The sequence below is a fragment of the Grammomys surdaster genome, unplaced genomic scaffold (genome assembly GCF_004785775.1).
Source record: "Grammomys surdaster isolate TR1022 unplaced genomic scaffold, NIH_TR_1.0 125947, whole genome shotgun sequence".
Lineage (NCBI taxonomy): Eukaryota > Metazoa > Chordata > Mammalia > Rodentia > Muridae > Grammomys > Grammomys surdaster.
This window is the reverse complement of record NW_021620769.1, coordinates 1,672,002-1,690,376: the sequence shown is the minus strand read 5'-3', so window position 1 is coordinate 1,690,376 and position 18,375 is coordinate 1,672,002. Positions and strand designations below refer to the sequence as shown.

Genomic DNA, 18,375 nt, shown 5'->3' with positions numbered 1-18,375 from the left:
AGCAGAGGAAAATGAATTTCTGTTACCCTGGACACCACTATTTGGTATTTTATTGCAGCTGCCCTGGGAAACTAATACAGCCATTGTGTACAAATCACAGCGCCATCGTGAACTTGGACAGACCTTCGGAGTGCTTTTGTTTCTCCAGTACTGGGGATGAACCTGGACTCTCATGTACGCTAGTCAGGCACTGTACTGCTGAGCTGTACCCATGGCTTTTTCTTCATTTTAACTGTGTGCACATGCATGCAGGTGCCCTCAGAGTCCAGAAGAAGAGTCCTTAGACTCTTCTTAGATGGAATTGTCCATGTGGTTGCTGGAAACTGGAAGAACGGTGTGTGCTCCTAATTACTGAGCCTCTCTAGTTTTTATTTTGAACAGTCTAGCTAAGTTGCCCAGGCTGGCCTTGAACTAATTTTGTAGCTGAGGCTAGCTTTGCACTCAGCATCTTCCTGCTTCCTTCTCCTGCCTAGCTCTTCTTATTGTAAAGAAGGCATTTCGGCACCAAGATACTTTCCTATGTGAATGTAATGGCCTCTCAATAAGGCATCAAGAACTTTTTTGTTTCCAAAAGGTAGACAGGGAAGTAACTAAAGCCATTTGGAAAGAGAAGCATGTACCTTGAACACTAAGAAGACAAAACAACAGGAGCTGGACCTGTTAGTCACTGACACCCCCAGTGGTGGTACACACGCAATCCCAGCACTCTGGGGGCTAGGTAGGTGGCCTCCACCGGACAGCCAGAACAGCCAGGTCTATACAGAGAAACCCTGTCTGAAAAACCAAACATGCGCACACACATGCTCTTCTTCTCTCTCTTAGTAAAATATAAATAAATAAACAAAACCCAAGACACAGAATGATGGCACAGGCTCAGTCCAGAGCAGAGGGGAACGTCTGAGAAGTCAGCAGAGCATACCTAGGGCATTATGAGAAAGGTCCTCTCGGTCCCCAGGACAAAGATGGACTCCTAGTCAGTGCCATTTAAGGTGTCTGGTTAACCAGTTAGAAAAAGGTAAAATTACATGCATTCCTCATACCACAAATAAAACTAGTGGCTCAGAAACCTAAACAAATTGGGAAAGTCTCCATGCCCCAGAAGGGTACAGAGATGAATTCTTCCATTCAGCATGAGTATACAAGACTTTATGACTGCAGATTCATAACACACACACACATACACTGAGAGAGAGAGAGAGAGAGAGAGAGAGAGAGAGAGAGAGAGAGAGAGAGAGAGAGAGAGGAACCTAGAGCTTCCCTGTGAGGAGGTCAGAATGAGGGGTGTAAGCGGAGGAGACAGGCTGGGAGGTGGTGCTTCTGACCTTTTTTCTGGCTTTGTACAAAGCTCTGGGGAGGTCGCTGAGGACTGACAATGAATTGAGCAGATAAGCCTAATACTGTAGGTGGGAGTTGTACCCAAACAAGTTTTGAACAAAAAAAAAAAAACAAATTCCAATTATGTAGTTTTAAACCGTGCTTCTTTTCTCTGCTATTTTGGGGCTGCAAGGGCAGAAGGGCTTCCAAGGGTATTTGTCACTAAGGGGATGCTACCTGGTGACCCTGGAGGACATCTTGGGGTCTAATAACATTCCCCAGGGTGAGGTGCTGTAAGTCAGTATTAGGCAGCCGCCTGTCCCTTGCAGGTCACCAGTTTGGTGGTGGCTCTGCCAGGGTTTGGGGAGTTAACCTGCCGATTTCCACCGGTTTTAGGTTCTTAACCTGTAGCTTTCAGAAGAGACAACTCTTTTTGCTTGTGTTTAAGTACCTGCCTCGTAGACCTTCCTACTTGGGGGTTTTCAGTTAGCAAAATGTGACTGCAACTTTTAGGTCCTCCTTGGCCCTGTTTTGTGGATCGCGGAGAAGTGAGTACCTTTCTCTAGATTCTCAGAGGCTATGTAACCAGCCTTCTTCCTTGGCCTTTTGGTATTATGTGCCCACTCTGTTTATTCCTTCAACCTTCTTCCTTCTGCTCCCTTTTATTTTAAAAGGAGCTAATGTGTCAATTAAAATACTTACTGGTAAGTAATATCATTCAATACATTCAATATCATTCAATAACTCAGATGTCAGCAGACTGTCAAGTGAGAGCACTCATGGCGAAATATAAATACGTAAACAGGGTAGCCCAGACTGGACTCCAGCCTGAGATACTGTTGCCTTTACCTCCTTCCTGAGTACTGGGATTGTGAGTGTATGCCACAGTGCACAGTGCTCTGTGTGTGTGTGTGTGTGTGTGTGTGTGTGTGTGTGTGTGTGTGTGTTATGTGTATGGAGGTGTGCAAATGTCACCAACCAACATTGTAGAATCTATTCTGTCCTCCTTTTACATGAGTTCTAGGGATCAGACTCAGGTCATCCAGCTGTGTGACAGGCTCCTTTACCCAGGAAGCCCTCTGGCCAGCTGGTGATATATATTGTTAACTGTGCCTTAGTTTTTTGTGAGTAGGAAAATTTAAAGTGGACTAAAGCAGCATGTTTTCATCTGAAACTGTTTTGAGGCTTCCTGGGTCACCAGGCTTCCTGGGTCACCAGGCTTCCTGGGTCACCAGGCCAGGGGCGCTGCTCTCGGGCTGGAGTCTTGGGATCTGGGCTGGAGGGTCGTTTTCCCACTGGTCAATACTGTGGAGTTGACAGTTGGGGTTCAGGTCATTTGCCCTCACTTACTGTGAGGTCATTACCAGTTTTCACCGTTCTCATTTGTCTCTCTTTTCTTTCTGTTTCCAGTTCTCCCGCCGGTGCTGGTTCCAAGGCACAGCGAGTACAACCCTCAGCACAGCCTTCTGGCTCAGTTCCGAAACCTGGGGCAAAACGAGCCTCACATGCCACTGAACGCCACGTTCCCAGACTCCTTCCAGCAGCCCAACAGCCACCCGTTCCCCCACTCCCCCAACAGCAGCTACCCCAACTCTCCTGGCAGCAGCAGCAGCACCTACCCTCACTCCCCGACCAGCTCAGACCCAGGCAGCCCTTTCCAGATGCCAGGTAGGAGTGGGTGATTGGGGGCTGGGTGTTTGGGGAGGTGGGTGGGTGTGACCTGCAGGGAGGAGGTCTGAACCCCCAGCAAGGCCAGTGAGCCAGTGCTTCAGAACTGCAGTTGTAGAGAGTGGCATCTCAGCCAGACAAGGACGGCCTGCTTGGTTCCTGCTACCTTTTCCCCTTGTTTTGAAAAGTTTTGAAACAGCTGCATCCTTCTGGGAGTGGCACAATTGTTCCAGCCTCTGCTCTCCATAAAGAAAGAGGGAAAGTGCCATGTTACATGCAGTGCTGTTCTGAGAAGCGGCTCCAACGAGCATTTCTGACATCGAAGAGCCCTTGCTGTCAGTGTAGACTTGGAAGAGCTGTTTTCTGAGGGGTCACAACCCCCATTTAATTAGATTCATTTAACCAGTGATGTAATCCCGAGAAGCATGTACTTTTAACAACAAGGAATTGTAGCAGACGCGCTGGAGACCATCTGCTTGTTTAACTTAGCAGAGACAAGACCAGTTATTTTCCTGTTATAGTCATAACGGATCCTGTAATAGTTATCAAAATATGTGATTAATTAGAATGTTCTAGTTTCCAAATTGTAGGTTAGTAAACAAGCATCTCAAATATTAGTGCCAGAGTCCTTCTCAACAGCAAGAAGGAGTGTATAAAAAGATCATCTTGAAATCTGGGTATTTTTGTGAGGGAAGATAACTGGGTAGGCAGGCATGTTTACGAAGCCACTTAACGTGCTTCAGATTATATTTTAATTCAACATTGGTGTTGAACCTTCAGAAATTGAAAAGTGGTCCACACATTATTGCTGCTTTATTTTTCTTTAATGATTCTTATTTTTCAACCTGTTTATTTTGCATTATGTGTTTCTGTTTGGGATAAAGATGGAAGAGAGATTATTTTAATGACCAAACTTGTAACACTTGGTGGTTTCCTATCTACCTATTCCCTGACAAGTCAGCTGAATCTGATGGACGGGTTGGTGGTGACAGGGTCCATTTCAGAGGACTTTTGAGCAGGGGCAACCCCAAGTGATCCCCAGTAAAGAGAATCAAAGACTGTTGCTAGAATTTGCTCTTGTCCTTGGGTGCCAGGATTAAAGCACAGCTCAAAAGAACAAAGAGAAAGTGTGGGCTATGGGAGACAGCAGAGCACTGTCAGGAAAGACCCGGCTCTGAGCCCCCTTGGTGCTAGTGAGATTTTCACGGCCTGTGGGTGTAAGTTCATTGGTTCTGTTGAGAAGCCTCCTGGCTTTGCTTCTGGCTTAAGGCACAGCATACTTAACCTTACAACTGCAGCAAGAAGCTGGGACGCAGGGAAGGCAGACTGAGAAGTATAGAAAAGGTCTCTGGAGCCTTGCTGGCTCTCTGCTCCTTAGCAACTGGGCTAGATTCTGCCAGGGTCAGGGGTGGTGGGAGCTGCCGGGGAGCCCTGAAGGAGCAGAGTTTGTTATTTGGGGTTCCACAGTTGCCCCTAAGTATTTACCCAAGCACTTATGGATCCCTAACGTAAAATTTTGTTCTCAAGGCTCTGCTGTACATGCTGGGTGGGCTGACAAGCCAATGAGGAACTTGGTTTTTGAGTCCTGTATTTCACAGTAAGAAAATACTAGTCTTGCATTAATGTGTGTGGTTTCATTTCAGTAATCTTATTACTTGTTAGAAACTGTTCAGAGGAGACCTACGTAAATTCTAAAACAGAAGACAGCTGAGCTAAACTGATTTGTTTCTTAGTATTCTGCTGTTGGGGATTTTTAGGCTAGTCATTGCTTAAATGGTTATGATGAAGGTAGTCCTAAGAGATTGCTTAAAGTCATGGGAAACTAAGTCTCAATTAGTAGGTCTTAACAAACCCGGACAGCGAATTCCTGCCCATAGGTTTAATGTCAGAGGCCTGGAAAGAAGTTTCTCCTTATCAAGTCTTGTCAGGCAGTTTGGTTACACCAGTGAAACCAAACTTGAGGGCTCTCAGAGTCTGTTGCATGAGAGTGTGCATACATGTTCTTCTCAGTGGATTTTAAGTGACGTGATCCTAGAGAGGATGGAGGATTCCTGGAGCCAACTTAAAGGTTTTTTTTTTCCTTTTCACTGAAATGTCACTGAAAACAAAGTTTGGTGCTATGATCATTTTCTAAAATGGTACCTTATGTCCAATGTCTTTAGCATCTAATTCTTTGCAGAGGGGTAAGGAGTTGGGGGTGAGGCACGGTCTGATATAGCCGAAGTTAGCCTTGACTTCTCCATCATCCTGCCTCTGCTTCCCACCTGCCAGGATTGCATGCATATGCTACCATGTAAGCCCCTTCAGCTCTTAATGCTCTGAGCACAGGGAGGCAGGGACAAGCAGATAGATCCCTGGGTCTCACTGGCCAAGCAGCCTAGCCTGCTTATAGAGTTCCAGGCCACTGAGAGTCCTTGCTTCCCCCATCCCATCCCCCCAAAAGGTGAGAGCTGGTCAGATGGCTCAGTGGGTAAAGACACTTGCTGCCATTGTGAAAGCCTGAATTTCCTCCTCCCCCACAATAATTAAACCCAAAGTTATCCTGTGACCTCCTACATAAATGTACACACCCATACATCTGCATACACATGAACAGGTATACAGATACACAAAGACTCTCAACACAGAAGAGAATCTATACCTGACACATGTATTCTTTTCTTTAAAACGTTGTAGCTGACACCCCCCCACCTGCTTACCTGCCTCCTGAAGACCCCATGGCCCAGGATGGCTCTCAGCCCATGGACACAAACATGATGGCGCCTCCACTGCCTGCGGAAATCAACAGAGGAGGTAAAGTCAGTTGCCCCTTCTCCCTCTTAGAGTTTGTTGTCTGCAGGTCCAGGTGTTGCTTTCGGTCATGTAGACCTTCAAAAAGTAGCTGTTGGAAAAACATAGAAAAAACAGTTGTTGTTGTTGTTTTAAGCCTAAAGGAAAAAAATTCTCTAGAACACAGCTCGTTGCTTAAACTTTTGTCACAATCTCATAAGAGATCTCAGAATTGAATGAATTTTCAATAGTCTATGAAACGGCGGTGAGCATCCTTCTGCCATTTTGTACTAGAAAGTTAAGTGAAACTAAGTCTCAGCATTGGTGATTAGAAAACCAAACTATTGGCAAACTCTGAAGACAACCAAACATGCTGTACATCCGTCAGTGCTGAATATTCAGCCGAGATTTATTGTTTTTGTAAAAAATGAACAAGCTTATCTATTTCATTAGCATGCTAATTTGCTTTTACCTTTTGTAAATGGTTATGTAATATAAACAAAGAACTGTTTAAAAATACATTTATCTAGGGTTTAGTATCAATAAATATGCGGTTTGTATAGCTGTTTCATGTACCTGTATACATATGAGGTTGTTAGAGAGCTCTTGGCATGAAGAGCTAGCAGAGGACACAGTCGAGGCCTGTGTTACATAACATATGTCTTTTATTTAGATGGCCATGTGTTCAGGTCTTCAGTAATTAGTAATGGGATCGATGCTACAAGAGTTGTCTTTGAATGGGCCAGAGGAACAGGCCATCCACAGTAGTGCAAAGCAGACTTCCCACAGGTGACCTCCTTAGAAATCCATACAGCCGAGTTTCCAAAGGTTGCCGCAGCACACACACACACACACACACACACACACACACACACACACCTCTCATGATTTTATAGCTCTTATCTATCACTGAAACAAGTAATGGTGCCATTTTCCTTTCTGTACTCGTGCCTAACTTTGTTACCAGAAAAATGTAAAGGATAAGAATTTATTCCTTTCCCCTCAAAGAATTTACAACTGAATTGAAATTCACCTTTGCTCCTTGGGGAGGGGCTGGTCTTCACCACCAGCTCCATTTCCCAGTAGTGATTTGATGAATGGCCCCACCTGTTTCTCAGGACCACAGTGGGATGTTCAGTGAGCTTGAGGGAGCAGAGAATGCAGATGCTAGAATCATTGAATCTTGCCCCATGCCAGGAGGTGCCATACCTGCCCTGGCAAGATCTCCCATCCTCTCAGTAACTTCTGGGGAGGCCTCCAGCAAGCACTTGGTCGGGGGGTGAAGCAAATTGAAAGTAAAAGCAGTGTGGCCACTGAATGTCCCTTATTTTGTTCTTAACCCCATTTTTAGTGAAGTGAAAGGGCCTTGGACTGAGTCAGAGTTGCGGGTGCTTTTTCAGGACTTAACTATTATGCTGTCCGTATGTGTACTTAAATATTATATGTGCCCTGTTCATATGTGTTCAGACTTACAGACTATAACCAAGAACAAGCCCTAGTGCCGACTCTGGATTTGGGATGAGAATGTAGGCTCTTGGGTTATATTGAATACACCAATCTGATGGCAGATCTCTGGTGGGAGGGGGTGTGGGAAGTCTCACTTTGTAGTGACCCAGAATGTTGACTCCAAAAATAAATACTCTCAAAAAACCCTTAGCTATACAGTTAAGTAAATTGGAACATATATAAATCGGTGATTTTGTTTTGAAGTTTTCTTTATAGGTGCTCTGTGTTTTATGGGTCTTGGTCATTGTTAGATGTTGGGAGTCAACAAGAGAAGTGTGTGAGAGAGTAGCCTCTATCTGACCCATTTTTAGAATTTTTATTTGGAGAGCAAGATACCCTGTGTGGACCCTGTATCTGTACAGATGAGATCAGCTCTAATACTCCAAATAGAGACCATACTTTTAAGATTTTTTTTCCTTTTAAACAGCTTTTAAAATGTTCCCTGTTAGAGCCAATTTAAAATCACCTAGTATGTTCAAAGGAAAACAGTGTTGGCTTTTTTCCTGTTGTCACCTGTGGTGGTTTTCCAAGAGCAAGGGTCAGCAAACTACAGCTCACAGATCAGCCCACTGTCTGTTTTTATAAATAAAGCTTTATTAGAACACAGCTGTGCCCATTTGTTACATATTATCAATGGCTGTTTTCGTGTGATACAAAGGCAGAGTGGAATAGTTGTGATAAAGACCATATGTCCCACAAAATCTTTCTGGCCTTTTATAGGAAAAAAAATGTGTCCAAGTCTAAACTAGCTGAATAGCATTTCGAACAACGCTAAAGCTGATAGAAGGCTTGTGTGACTGTGGTTGCAGCTGCCTTTGAGGTTTGGCACTTGTGAATCACTAAAGCTTTACTCCTTGAAGAACATCAGAGTGACGGAGGGGCTGTTTAGAAAACAAGGGAAATAGTTTATTTTCAGCTAAGCCACTTAAGTATAAAATGTAACTAATGAAGAACATGGAAGCCCTTTTTTACCTTGCCTGCTGGATTTTCTTTGCATTCTCATTGTACATGAGGCACCATGAGGTTCAGATCAGTAATTACGTTGGCAGTAGTGTGTGTATGCCTGGGGTCTCAAAGGCGGGTTAAAGGAGGTTTGCTGCAGAAGGATTCATCTCCCAACCTTTTGGTTGAAAGCATTTAGAAGCATTTTCTGTTTGGAGATTTGTCAGGCTTAAGGGATCTGACTTAACAAGCTGCATCCTGTCAGTGAAGCTGGGTAGTTTCCATTGTTGGCCCATTCTGGGAAGCGAGAGACAAAACACACCTGCTCGGCATGACTTAAAGCAAATATAAGGAAGTTAGCATGGAGTCTGGATGAGAGAGATATGATTCATTGAGGGAGAATGGCCAGCTGGCAAGATTTCTTCCTGAGCTCGAATCGCAGCAAACCTGCAGCCGTGGCCATCACTGGCTCTTGTGAAGCCAGGCAGTGTCTCCATGATAGTAGAAGTTGGTTTTGGTGCTTTGAGAAAACAATGGTTTACCAAGGCTTTGCCAAAAGGAGCTCCTTCCCATGCCAGCCCCATTGGCACATCTCCAGGCTCCTCTTGTTCCTGAGCCACTTGGTTTTTCATTGGTCACTTCTTGTATTTTTCATAGGTATCGTGCCAGCAAGAGTGATTTCTATTATTTCTGTATGTTAATGAGCCAGTAATAGGGCGTTAGTATTCAGCAAATGCTGTTGCTGGACTTGCTTAGCTGGTATTTTGGTTTTTCTGCTAGTCATTGGAGAAGATTGTTCCCCAATTAAAGGAAAATGCCACCTTTAATAAGAAGTTCTTCAGCTCTCAACAATGATATGTGGGATCATCGTAGTCGCCCATGATGCCCAGCCAGTTTTACAATTCGGTTTCGGCTTGGGGGCGCTCCAGGCACACACCGTGAGCAACACACAACCTTTTCTTCTCTTCTTACAGATGTTCAAGCAGTTGCTTACGAGGAACCAAAACACTGGTGCTCTATTGTGTACTACGAGCTCAACAACCGCGTGGGTGAGGCGTTCCACGCCTCCTCCACCAGTGTGCTGGTGGATGGTTTCACTGATCCTTCCAACAATAAGAACCGCTTCTGCCTTGGGCTGCTCTCCAATGTTAACCGGAATTCCACTATTGAAAACACCAGGCGACATATTGGGAAAGGTGAGCCTTCCCTTCACTCTGCTCGCACATGCTCCTCTAGAGGTGACTCAGTCATTTCTGTGGCAGATGCCAGTGAATGTTCAGATACTGCTATTTGAAGATGTTTTCAAATTCTTATTATCAGGAGATTGTTCTAACTGACGATCTTAGTGGTCCCCAACTCTGACAACTCTGATAGGAATTAGTGGATACTGTGGTTTGCTACTGCGGCCAGTACTCTAACATTTTTGTTATAAAAACATCTTTAAATAACTTTTACATTTATTACATGTGTGTGCACGCACATGTTCATGTGTACATGTATGCACAAGTGTCTTCATCACAGGACAGTCTGGGAGTTGGTTCTCTCCTTCCATCCTGTGCACATCAGAAATCAGAGTCAAGTCATCAGCTTGGTGGCAAGAAGTCTTCTACCCATTGAGCCATGTCACCATCCTGCCTGTCCCAGCCCGTGCTGCTCCACGCTGCCCCACGTTTGGGGGCCAAGTGCTCTGGTCCGAGGGTCAGTCAACAGGGCCTAGCAAGATAGAGAGTAGGGATGGAGGGGCAAGAGACGCAAAGAATAGAGACAAGACAGAGAGTCTGTTCAAGTCCCCTTTATTGAAAGGAAATCCTGGGTATTTATATGCTTAACCACGTGCCTTGCAGCTGTGGACAAGCAGGGGAACACAGCTGAAGACACTTTACCACGTGCACCTTGCAGCTGGGGGCATTAAACAACAAAACAAGATATGTGAGAAAAACAAGATGTTTATCAGAGTGTGCTCAGCTGTTACGGGCTGTTGAAAAATAAGTCTCTTGTCAGGGTATATGGCTCAAGATGGCTGCAAAGATGATAGCTGCTTTCTGCTAGAAGTCGCCTCCCAACACCCACCTATCTTTCTTAATAAACTTAATTATTTATTAGTGGTAGATTAAAACAGTTCTGTAACATTTACATGCATTTATTATATGATTAAGCAAGTGGCTAAATGTGTGGGTAGGTGCTCGGCTCAGCTTTCCCTGCGAAGTAAGGAACATGCAATCGTGAAGGGGTGTGGCGTATGTGTGTAAACTCATAACTTAATGACATGGCATGTGTTTATATGCTGTTGTGCATGTCTGTATGTGAGCCTGTCTATATACCCTCCAAACATGCATACAGTTTTTCTACCCTGTGTACTAAAAGGGCAAAGAAGTAAAGTATTGATGATCACATACCCAGGGTCCGGATCATTGCTGCTGCTGTCTCTCCCCACTGAGGGAAACGGTAGTTGCCTCTAAAGCTGTGAGGAGGCAAGCCTGGAGGATGTCCTGTGAGAGGAAGTGAAGAAAGGATTCAGAAAGTGATGGTTCCTCTTGGCATCCAAGTCCCACCTCACAGCTTTGTACAGTTTAGAACCAACGTAGACTTGTCCTTTGGTCTCCATGGTGGTTTGTACTGAGACCTTGAGAGTTAGAGGCCCGTGGATGCTCAGTTCCCTTACATAGAACAGTACAGTAAATTGATTTATCACACTTCACCTTTCAGGTGTCCTTATAGAGTCTCACCTACTGCAGAGCTCACGCCATGTAAACAGTGACTGTTGAGTGGATTGAGAGAAGCATAGCCTGTACCTGTTAGTGCCGGTGCTCTCTGAAAAAATCATTTTTGATCTGTGCGTAGTTGAAACTGGGTTCCAGATCCACAGATAATGAAGAGCAACTATAATTAACTATAGTAGTGGATCTAGCACTACTGCTGGGTGGGGTGGTGAGCGTAACTCCTGTAATACCCCCACTTAGGAGGCGTGAAGCAGAAAAGCAAGAATCCCAAGCCAGGTTAGGCTACACAGTGAGATTCTGTCCGATAAATAAATTCTAATTGATACAGCCACAGGAATCATTAATAGAGAAATGAATTCATTGGGAAGTCCAATCTCTAAATGGACAGTGAGTGCTAGAATACAAAAGCCATCATTTTGCAGCCATTGTAGTAAGGACCAAGCAAGACTCGTTGGTGTACGGCTGGTGAGGTGACTCAGTGGGTGGGTAAGGAGTTTACTGCCCAAGCCTAGGGACAGTAGCTTAGTCCCCAGAACTGCACAGTGGGAGAAAGCCAGCTCCTGCACTTTGCCCTCTAACACCACCACCACCACCACGCTAGCCCATGCTTCACACAGACACACACATCATCCATACACATTGAACAAGGAACTAAACGTAATAAAACAGAGAGCCGTCAATATTTGCCAAATATGAACAGAAGTTTTATGGCAGAGCATTTGCATGTTTTACAGTATTTCTCTAAAAGCTATTTTAGTTGCAAGGCAGAGTAAAAATAAATTATACAGTGGATAAATCTGCATAGCCAGTAAACTGTTTGATTGATCCCCCATCGTGGCAACACCAGTGAGAGGCAGACAAGGAGCATGAGCTGGGGAATCAGAGGCAAGCAGATCTCCGTGAGTTCCAGACCAGCCAGGAAAGAGTGAGACCTTATCTTTAACTAACTAAATAAATAAACGAATCAACATCTATAGAAATAGGTTGAATAAAAAAGGGGATATTTTAATAAGGATAAGAGACATTTAAGAAAATGTTGTGAAATTATTCTTAAGAGGAAACCCAGTAGGTGTTGAGATAAGGCTCGGTAGACATCTTACTGATCAAAGGAGGGAACTGGAAATGACAGCCTAGGGTGAACATAGGCTCACCGCACACATGGGCATTTTCCTGTGCCTGGAAACACAGGATTTCCTGTCAGTACATTCAGTATGGAGGAGTGTGTGTCTCACTAAATTTTAGGGGCTGGGTGTGGTGGCACACGCCTTTAATCCCAGCACTCAGGAGGCAGAGGCAGGCGGGTCTCTGTGAGTTTGAGGACAGCCTGGTCTGTAAAGCCAGTCCAGAATAGCCAGGGTTTCAGAGAGGAAACTCTGTCTTGACCCCTCACCCCAAAAAATAGTTACGAGGGAAATAAGGGTTCTGGGGCTGCACTTCCTTAAGTCACCCCAGATGCTGGAGTAGTGGACTTAGAGTTCCAGATGGTGGACAAAGCCAGGGTCATCGTCATACATAAGCTGACCCACAAGCAAGCAGCAGAAATACCATGCAGATATCACTTCAGACAGCATGACTGACAGTCTTCTTGGGACATGTCCTTAGAGTGAAGCCAGAAGCTCTTGGTTATATATACTTTCAAGAAAATTCTTACTAATTTGTTTTCTTTAAAGATTTATTTATTTATCTTATTTACATAAATAAATACTGTACACTGTAGCTGTCTTCAGACACACCAGAAGAGGACATCAGATCCCATTACAGATGGTTGTGAGCCACTATGTGGTTGCTGGGAATTGAACTCAGGACCTGTGGAAGAGCAGTGGGTGCTCTTAACCACTAAGCCATCTCTCTAGCCTGCTAATTTTGTACCTCCCACTAGTAATAGACATGTGGTGCTTCCCTTTACCCTTGACATTCATGGGTGAACTTCATGTCCGTCCCTGTCATTCTGTTTACCTAGACGCTTACTTTCCCTGATCCAGTGTGTTACTACTTTTCTGTTACTATAGTGAAACCATAACCAAGGCACCCAGAGAACTGAGTTTATTTGGGCTTGTGGTTCCAGAGGGACCAGTTCAGCATGGCTGGGAAGGCGGCAGCCAGAGAGCAGAAGCCGGTGGCTCACATCTTGAACTGCAAACATAAAACAGAGAGAGAGAGAGAGAGAGAGAGAGAGAGAGAGAGAGAGAGAGAGAGAGAGAGAGAGAGAGAGAGAGAGAGGAAGAAGAAGAAGGAGGAGGAGGGGGGGGAAGGAGGAAGAGGAGGAGGGAGAAAGAACTAGAAATGCTCCAAACTTTTAAGCTCCCAAAGTCCACCGCTACTGACACTTCCTTCCAGAGCTATACTAAGAGAGAGAGAAAAAAAATGCTTATATAGTCAGCCTTTGGTCCTTAAAGGGATGGCTGAGTGCTGTGGAAACATTTCAAGCCAGGCAGTAATTCTTTCTGTATAATTTTGTGACTTAAAATGTGATGCCGAAATGACTTGGAAGGGTTTATAAGAATAGTTAAAATCATGATGGATGGACAAGTAAATAAAAAATTCTGATGTTAGGGGCAGTAAAAATTATAAGTAAATTAGTCAGCATGTAGAGAAAACAGCAACGTAGATTACACGCATACTGTGCTGGACATGTGCCGGACACGTACCAGACATGTTCAGGAGCCCATCTTAGGTGTTGGCATCAGGTCAGTAGCATTCCCTAATGGTCCTGTACTACACACCACACGTGGGAATGAGTTAATATGTATCTGTAACAAGGCAAGCAATTTAAAAAGCTCTATGAAAACACATTTGATCTGAAAGGTCATTTTTTACCTCAACAAAAATCATAAAAATTCAACTAAACTTGTGTAGGTTAAAGCATACCTATCTGTCTATCATCTATCGCTCTGTCTACACGCACACATGTACACCACATGTATAAAATGAATAAAATTGAAAGACAAAGGAGTAATAGGAAAATACAAGATAAATTATTTATATCTGACCCTGAATACACAACTCATAAATAATAATAAAAACCCTGCAACCGCAGCAGGATAAATACATGAGCAGTAAAGACTGAGTTCACGGGAGACACTCGAATGGCCACTAAGCCGTGAGCACACACCCAGCCCCATGTGCAAATGAAGACGATTGGATTGTTTTCCAGCCTCGAACACTTTGCTCAGGATCAGTACTGATGTGTGTCAGGTGAAGAAGTGCCCACACGGTGCTGCTGGTGGTGTGAACAACACAAGCATTCTGGAAAGTCGTTTGGCCGTGTGATTCCAGGGCCTTCAATCCAGCCATTTAACTTCCAGGAATCTCTTACAGATATTTGTAAAAATCGGTCCAGTGACATTTGTCACGATTGCAGTAATAGAAAATTGTTGTCAACAGTGGTGCACTGAGGTAGATTGGTTGAATACTTATTATCAGGACAGTCAGGCAGAGGTTTAAAAGTTTGCTCAGAAGCTTTACTGATTACAAAAGCCAACACAGTGTATGCACACTAACAAGCATTTCTTTTTCTGTCACCAAAGCATTGTTTACAGTTTCATAATTTTCTAAGATGAAAAGTCATCTTTATTATCAGGAAAAAGGTTTCTTTTCTTTTAAATAGTTTTCTAGCCCTGTGTATCTGTAGAGACACCACATGGTGTTTCTTCAGACAGTCCCAGTAGCGCAGCGCCATAGGCATGTATAGGGTTTGATGCCACCCCACTTGCCTCTTTGCTGGGTGCTCGTTCCCCCTCAGGAGGCTTTGAGCGCTTTCCTCCTCCCTGTTTTTAATTATTTCCCATGTGAAGGGGCATGTGACATTCAGAGGACAGCTGCGCAGGACGGGCTCTCCCACCAGGGGAGGATCCAGGCCGCTGCCCGCTCCTCCCAGCTTGAATGTGGGATGTTGCCTAGACTCCTGGCATTCTGAGGGAGGAGAAGTTTCCAGGTGTTATGTGTAGTGGTTATTTCGGTGAGCTTTTCTTTCACACAGCCCCACTCCCACCATTTTTTTTCTATTTCTGGAGCTTTTATTTTTAACCAGACCTCCCGTCTTACAACCCCCGGTAGGACTGATTCACCTCAGCTTTCGGTCCTCCGTGTTTATTGATCATCCCTTCCGTCTCTCTGAAGTTTTCTGAACAATTTAGCCCTGGCATAAGTGCAGGAGACTTTAAACTCACAGGATGCTCCAGTAAACTCTAGGTTTTACTGCACTCTATTTTTAGAGTGCAGATATACTTTCAACCCTAGCCAAGTGGGACATTAAATACTTACTGAAATGAAAGTGTTATACTTTATTATTTTTGAGAGACTTTGTTATTTCCTGAACAGGCTGGCTGATACAAGGGTAACATAGTTACCTAAGTGTTTTGTCAGAGTAGTCCAGCCTGACTCTGCCTGGGCACCTTTCAGCCAGATAACAACTGACTGTCAGTCTGTCTCCCCGTGCCTCCCTGCAGGAGTCCACCTTTATTACGTGGGAGGAGAGGTGTATGCAGAATGCCTCAGTGACAGCAGCATCTTCGTGCAGAGTCGGAACTGCAACTACCACCATGGCTTCCATCCCACTACTGTCTGCAAGATCCCCAGTGGGTGCAGCCTGAAAATCTTCAACAACCAAGAGTTTGCTCAGCTACTGGCACAGTCTGTGAACCATGGGTTTGAGACCGTGTATGAACTCACCAAGATGTGTACCATTCGGATGAGCTTTGTGAAGGTGAGTAGCGCCCGCCTAGATCATCCAGGCTGGACCCCCACACACATACACACATACACACGTACTGCCTCCCAACATACATATGCTCCCCCACTACACACCCATGCTCCCCCCACCACACACACACACTTTCTGACAATATGTAAGTCTGTGCCTTCTTGGTGTATATTCGTATCAGAGGTATTTTTTTTAAACTTCCAGCAAGAGAGTCAGTGTCCAAGAAGTTATCTTTGGAACATAGCAATGTAATATTTTCCTCCCAACGTGTGGATCCCAGGGATAGAATTAGATCCCCAGGCTTGGTGGCAGGCACCTTTACCCACTAGAGCCATCTTGCTGGCCCTGGTCACACTTCTGTTATTTTTGAGAGAGGCTCTAACGTAGCCCAGGTAGCTGGGCTTATACTGAGGAGGGGTGTGAAATCCTGTTCTGTCAGCTCCGAGTCTGGAGTGGCTAGCATTCTAGGCTGTGTGCTACCGTTGCCCCATTGTAGGGTCTCTGGTACACTAGGCCAGTGCTCCAGCCACTGCTGTGTCCCTAGCCCCATAGCTGCTGTAATAGCATAGAAAATGGTGTATCTTTAAAATGTAGCTTAAATACATGGGCATCCTATGAGATCACCTTTGTTCCTCTAGTGCTTTGTTTTAGCACTGTATGTGCAGGATGCGGGTGCCTATAGACTGTAGTTCTGTAGTCAGTTATGATCTTTTAGGGCCTGTGATCTTTTAGGTGCCTTATAGCAGTTTGCTTCCTGGGACCCACGTGGTAGAAAGAGAAAACCAACTCCCTCAGTTGTTTTCTGACCTCCACATGATACACACAGGGCCAGGAAGGGAATGGATAAATGCCACAAAATTAGTGAGAAACTTATTTACACTGGAAATTATTTTCAGTTAGTTAGGTTTTTTTTTTTTACATATTTCTAGTAAATTGTGTATTTTATGTATAATTGAAAAGTTTGCAAGGCCTTGGCCCTCAGTTCCAAGAGTACTGTGTAGTATCAGAGAAAGGAGAAGTTTGGAGTCATTGCTCATAGCAGATATCTCTGTCCACTTCTGCCACTGAGAATGAAAGTTTTTTAAGATGCCGATGAAATGTTAAAAAAATGCACATCTGATGAGAGCACACTCTAGTGACCGGCTCGTCTCTGAAGTCTCAAAGATAAGTCTTTGTCCCGCTTTACCTTGAGGAAGAGCACTAATTACAAACTTGGATGAGGCAGTTGTCTTTCATGTGCTGTCTTCAAAAGCTCTGTAACTTCTTGCCAGGCCTGTTTAGTAGAATGTTCATCACTGGGTGATTCCAGAGCCGCCCTCGGCTCATCCTCGCCCAGATCAAAGGCTCTCTTCCCCCTCCTCAGCTGAATGTGGCACCTCTTTAATATTAAAAAATATTACCCCTTAAAGAAGCTGACCTGTATGTTGTGTGCAGATGCGACCGCAGAGCCTGCCTCGTTCATTATTCACAAGCACCATTTCATTTTTGACTTAGCATTTTGGCTCGGGCGATTTACGAAATGAGAGCAGCTACTTGCCAAAGTGGTTTTTGTTTGGAAGAAAGAGCTCTGGAGAGTGGGGGTGTTGGAACTGGGGTTGAGACACAGGGGTTGTTTTCAGATCTCCTCCTCATGGTCTGTAAAATGGGACTAGCCGGAACTGGTGTTGGCAGTCGTCTGAAGTCCCTTGGAGGGCTGTGATTACTGAATTTTTGAAGAAGTTTTGGCTCCAATACGCTGTCTCCTTAGCATGTGTCTCTTACTGACTGTACAACTAAAAACATTTACACTAAGGTACTTAAAGGTTTTTTTCTTAACTTGTATCAGTGTGTGTATGTGTGAGTACAACATGCGGGTGCTGCTGGAGGCCAGAGGAGGGTGTCAGATCTCTCGTAGCAGGAGTTATAGGCTGTTGTGAGCAGTCAGAGGTACCCGGAACCAAACTCAGGTCCTCTCTTAACTGCTAAGACATCTCTTCACCCCAAAGCTGCTGATTCAAAATTTATTGACTTCATTCTTTCTGCAAATACTTTACCATTATTCCAAAAAGAGAGAGACAATACAGAGAGGGGGAAAGCACATTCTAAAGCCTCTAGCTTCAGGATGCACATGGCTTCCTGTGACTTTATTAGGAACGGAACATAAAAGAATTTAATAGTAGCATGGCATCTGTGCAAGATAGGACGGATGTGGCTGGGGGTTTAGGATGGACAAATCTTACCCACTAAAAAGCTGGCAATGGGCTAGAGAGATGACTCTTACAGAGGATCAGAATCCTGTTCTCATCATCCACATCCGGCAGCTCATAATTGCTTGTAACACCATCTCCAAAAGTCAAACACCTTCTTTTGTTTTCCATGGGTACCTGCATACACGTGCACATAATATGCACATAATAAAAAATAAGTCTTATTTAAAGCTCGGTGACCTGTAAATAGCAGGCTCCACATAACAAGAAGTTGTGCGTTAGTAACAGAAGCTCACACACTTCTTACAGCACTGCTCCTGCTATAAGGGATGCTTGCTGGACCAATCCTCCTCCTCAGCATCTGATACCGAGGACCTTGCTAACATTAACAGGCAGTCTCCAATTGTTTTTGAGATGATCATTTTTGGTGTTAATATAAAACTATACCTGAAAAACCCAAATCAGTCTGGCCCAGAAAGTATGTGTGGAGCTTTTGCCTCATGACCGCATGGAAGGTCAGATCTCAGCCCTTGTCTTCAAAGATCTCAGTGTCTAAAGTGACAGACCT

The 18,375-nt window shown here is 44.4% G+C and overlaps 1 protein-coding gene across 3 annotated transcripts in view; it reads left to right on the top strand.

The window, feature by feature from the left end:
• Smad1 (SMAD family member 1) overlaps nucleotides 1-18,375 on the top strand; it is a 62,202-nt gene that overhangs the window by 39,879 nt on the left and 3,948 nt on the right. For all 3 annotated transcript variants that reach the window (XM_028753413.1, XM_028753415.1, XM_028753414.1), the window contains exons 3-6: nucleotides 2,725-2,982; nucleotides 5,659-5,775; nucleotides 9,174-9,395; nucleotides 15,368-15,624. In XM_028753413.1, coding sequence (XP_028609246.1) covers nucleotides 2,725-2,982; nucleotides 5,659-5,775; nucleotides 9,174-9,395; nucleotides 15,368-15,624 — 854 coding nt within the window. The remainder of the gene's footprint in view (nucleotides 1-2,724; nucleotides 2,983-5,658; nucleotides 5,776-9,173; nucleotides 9,396-15,367; nucleotides 15,625-18,375) is intronic.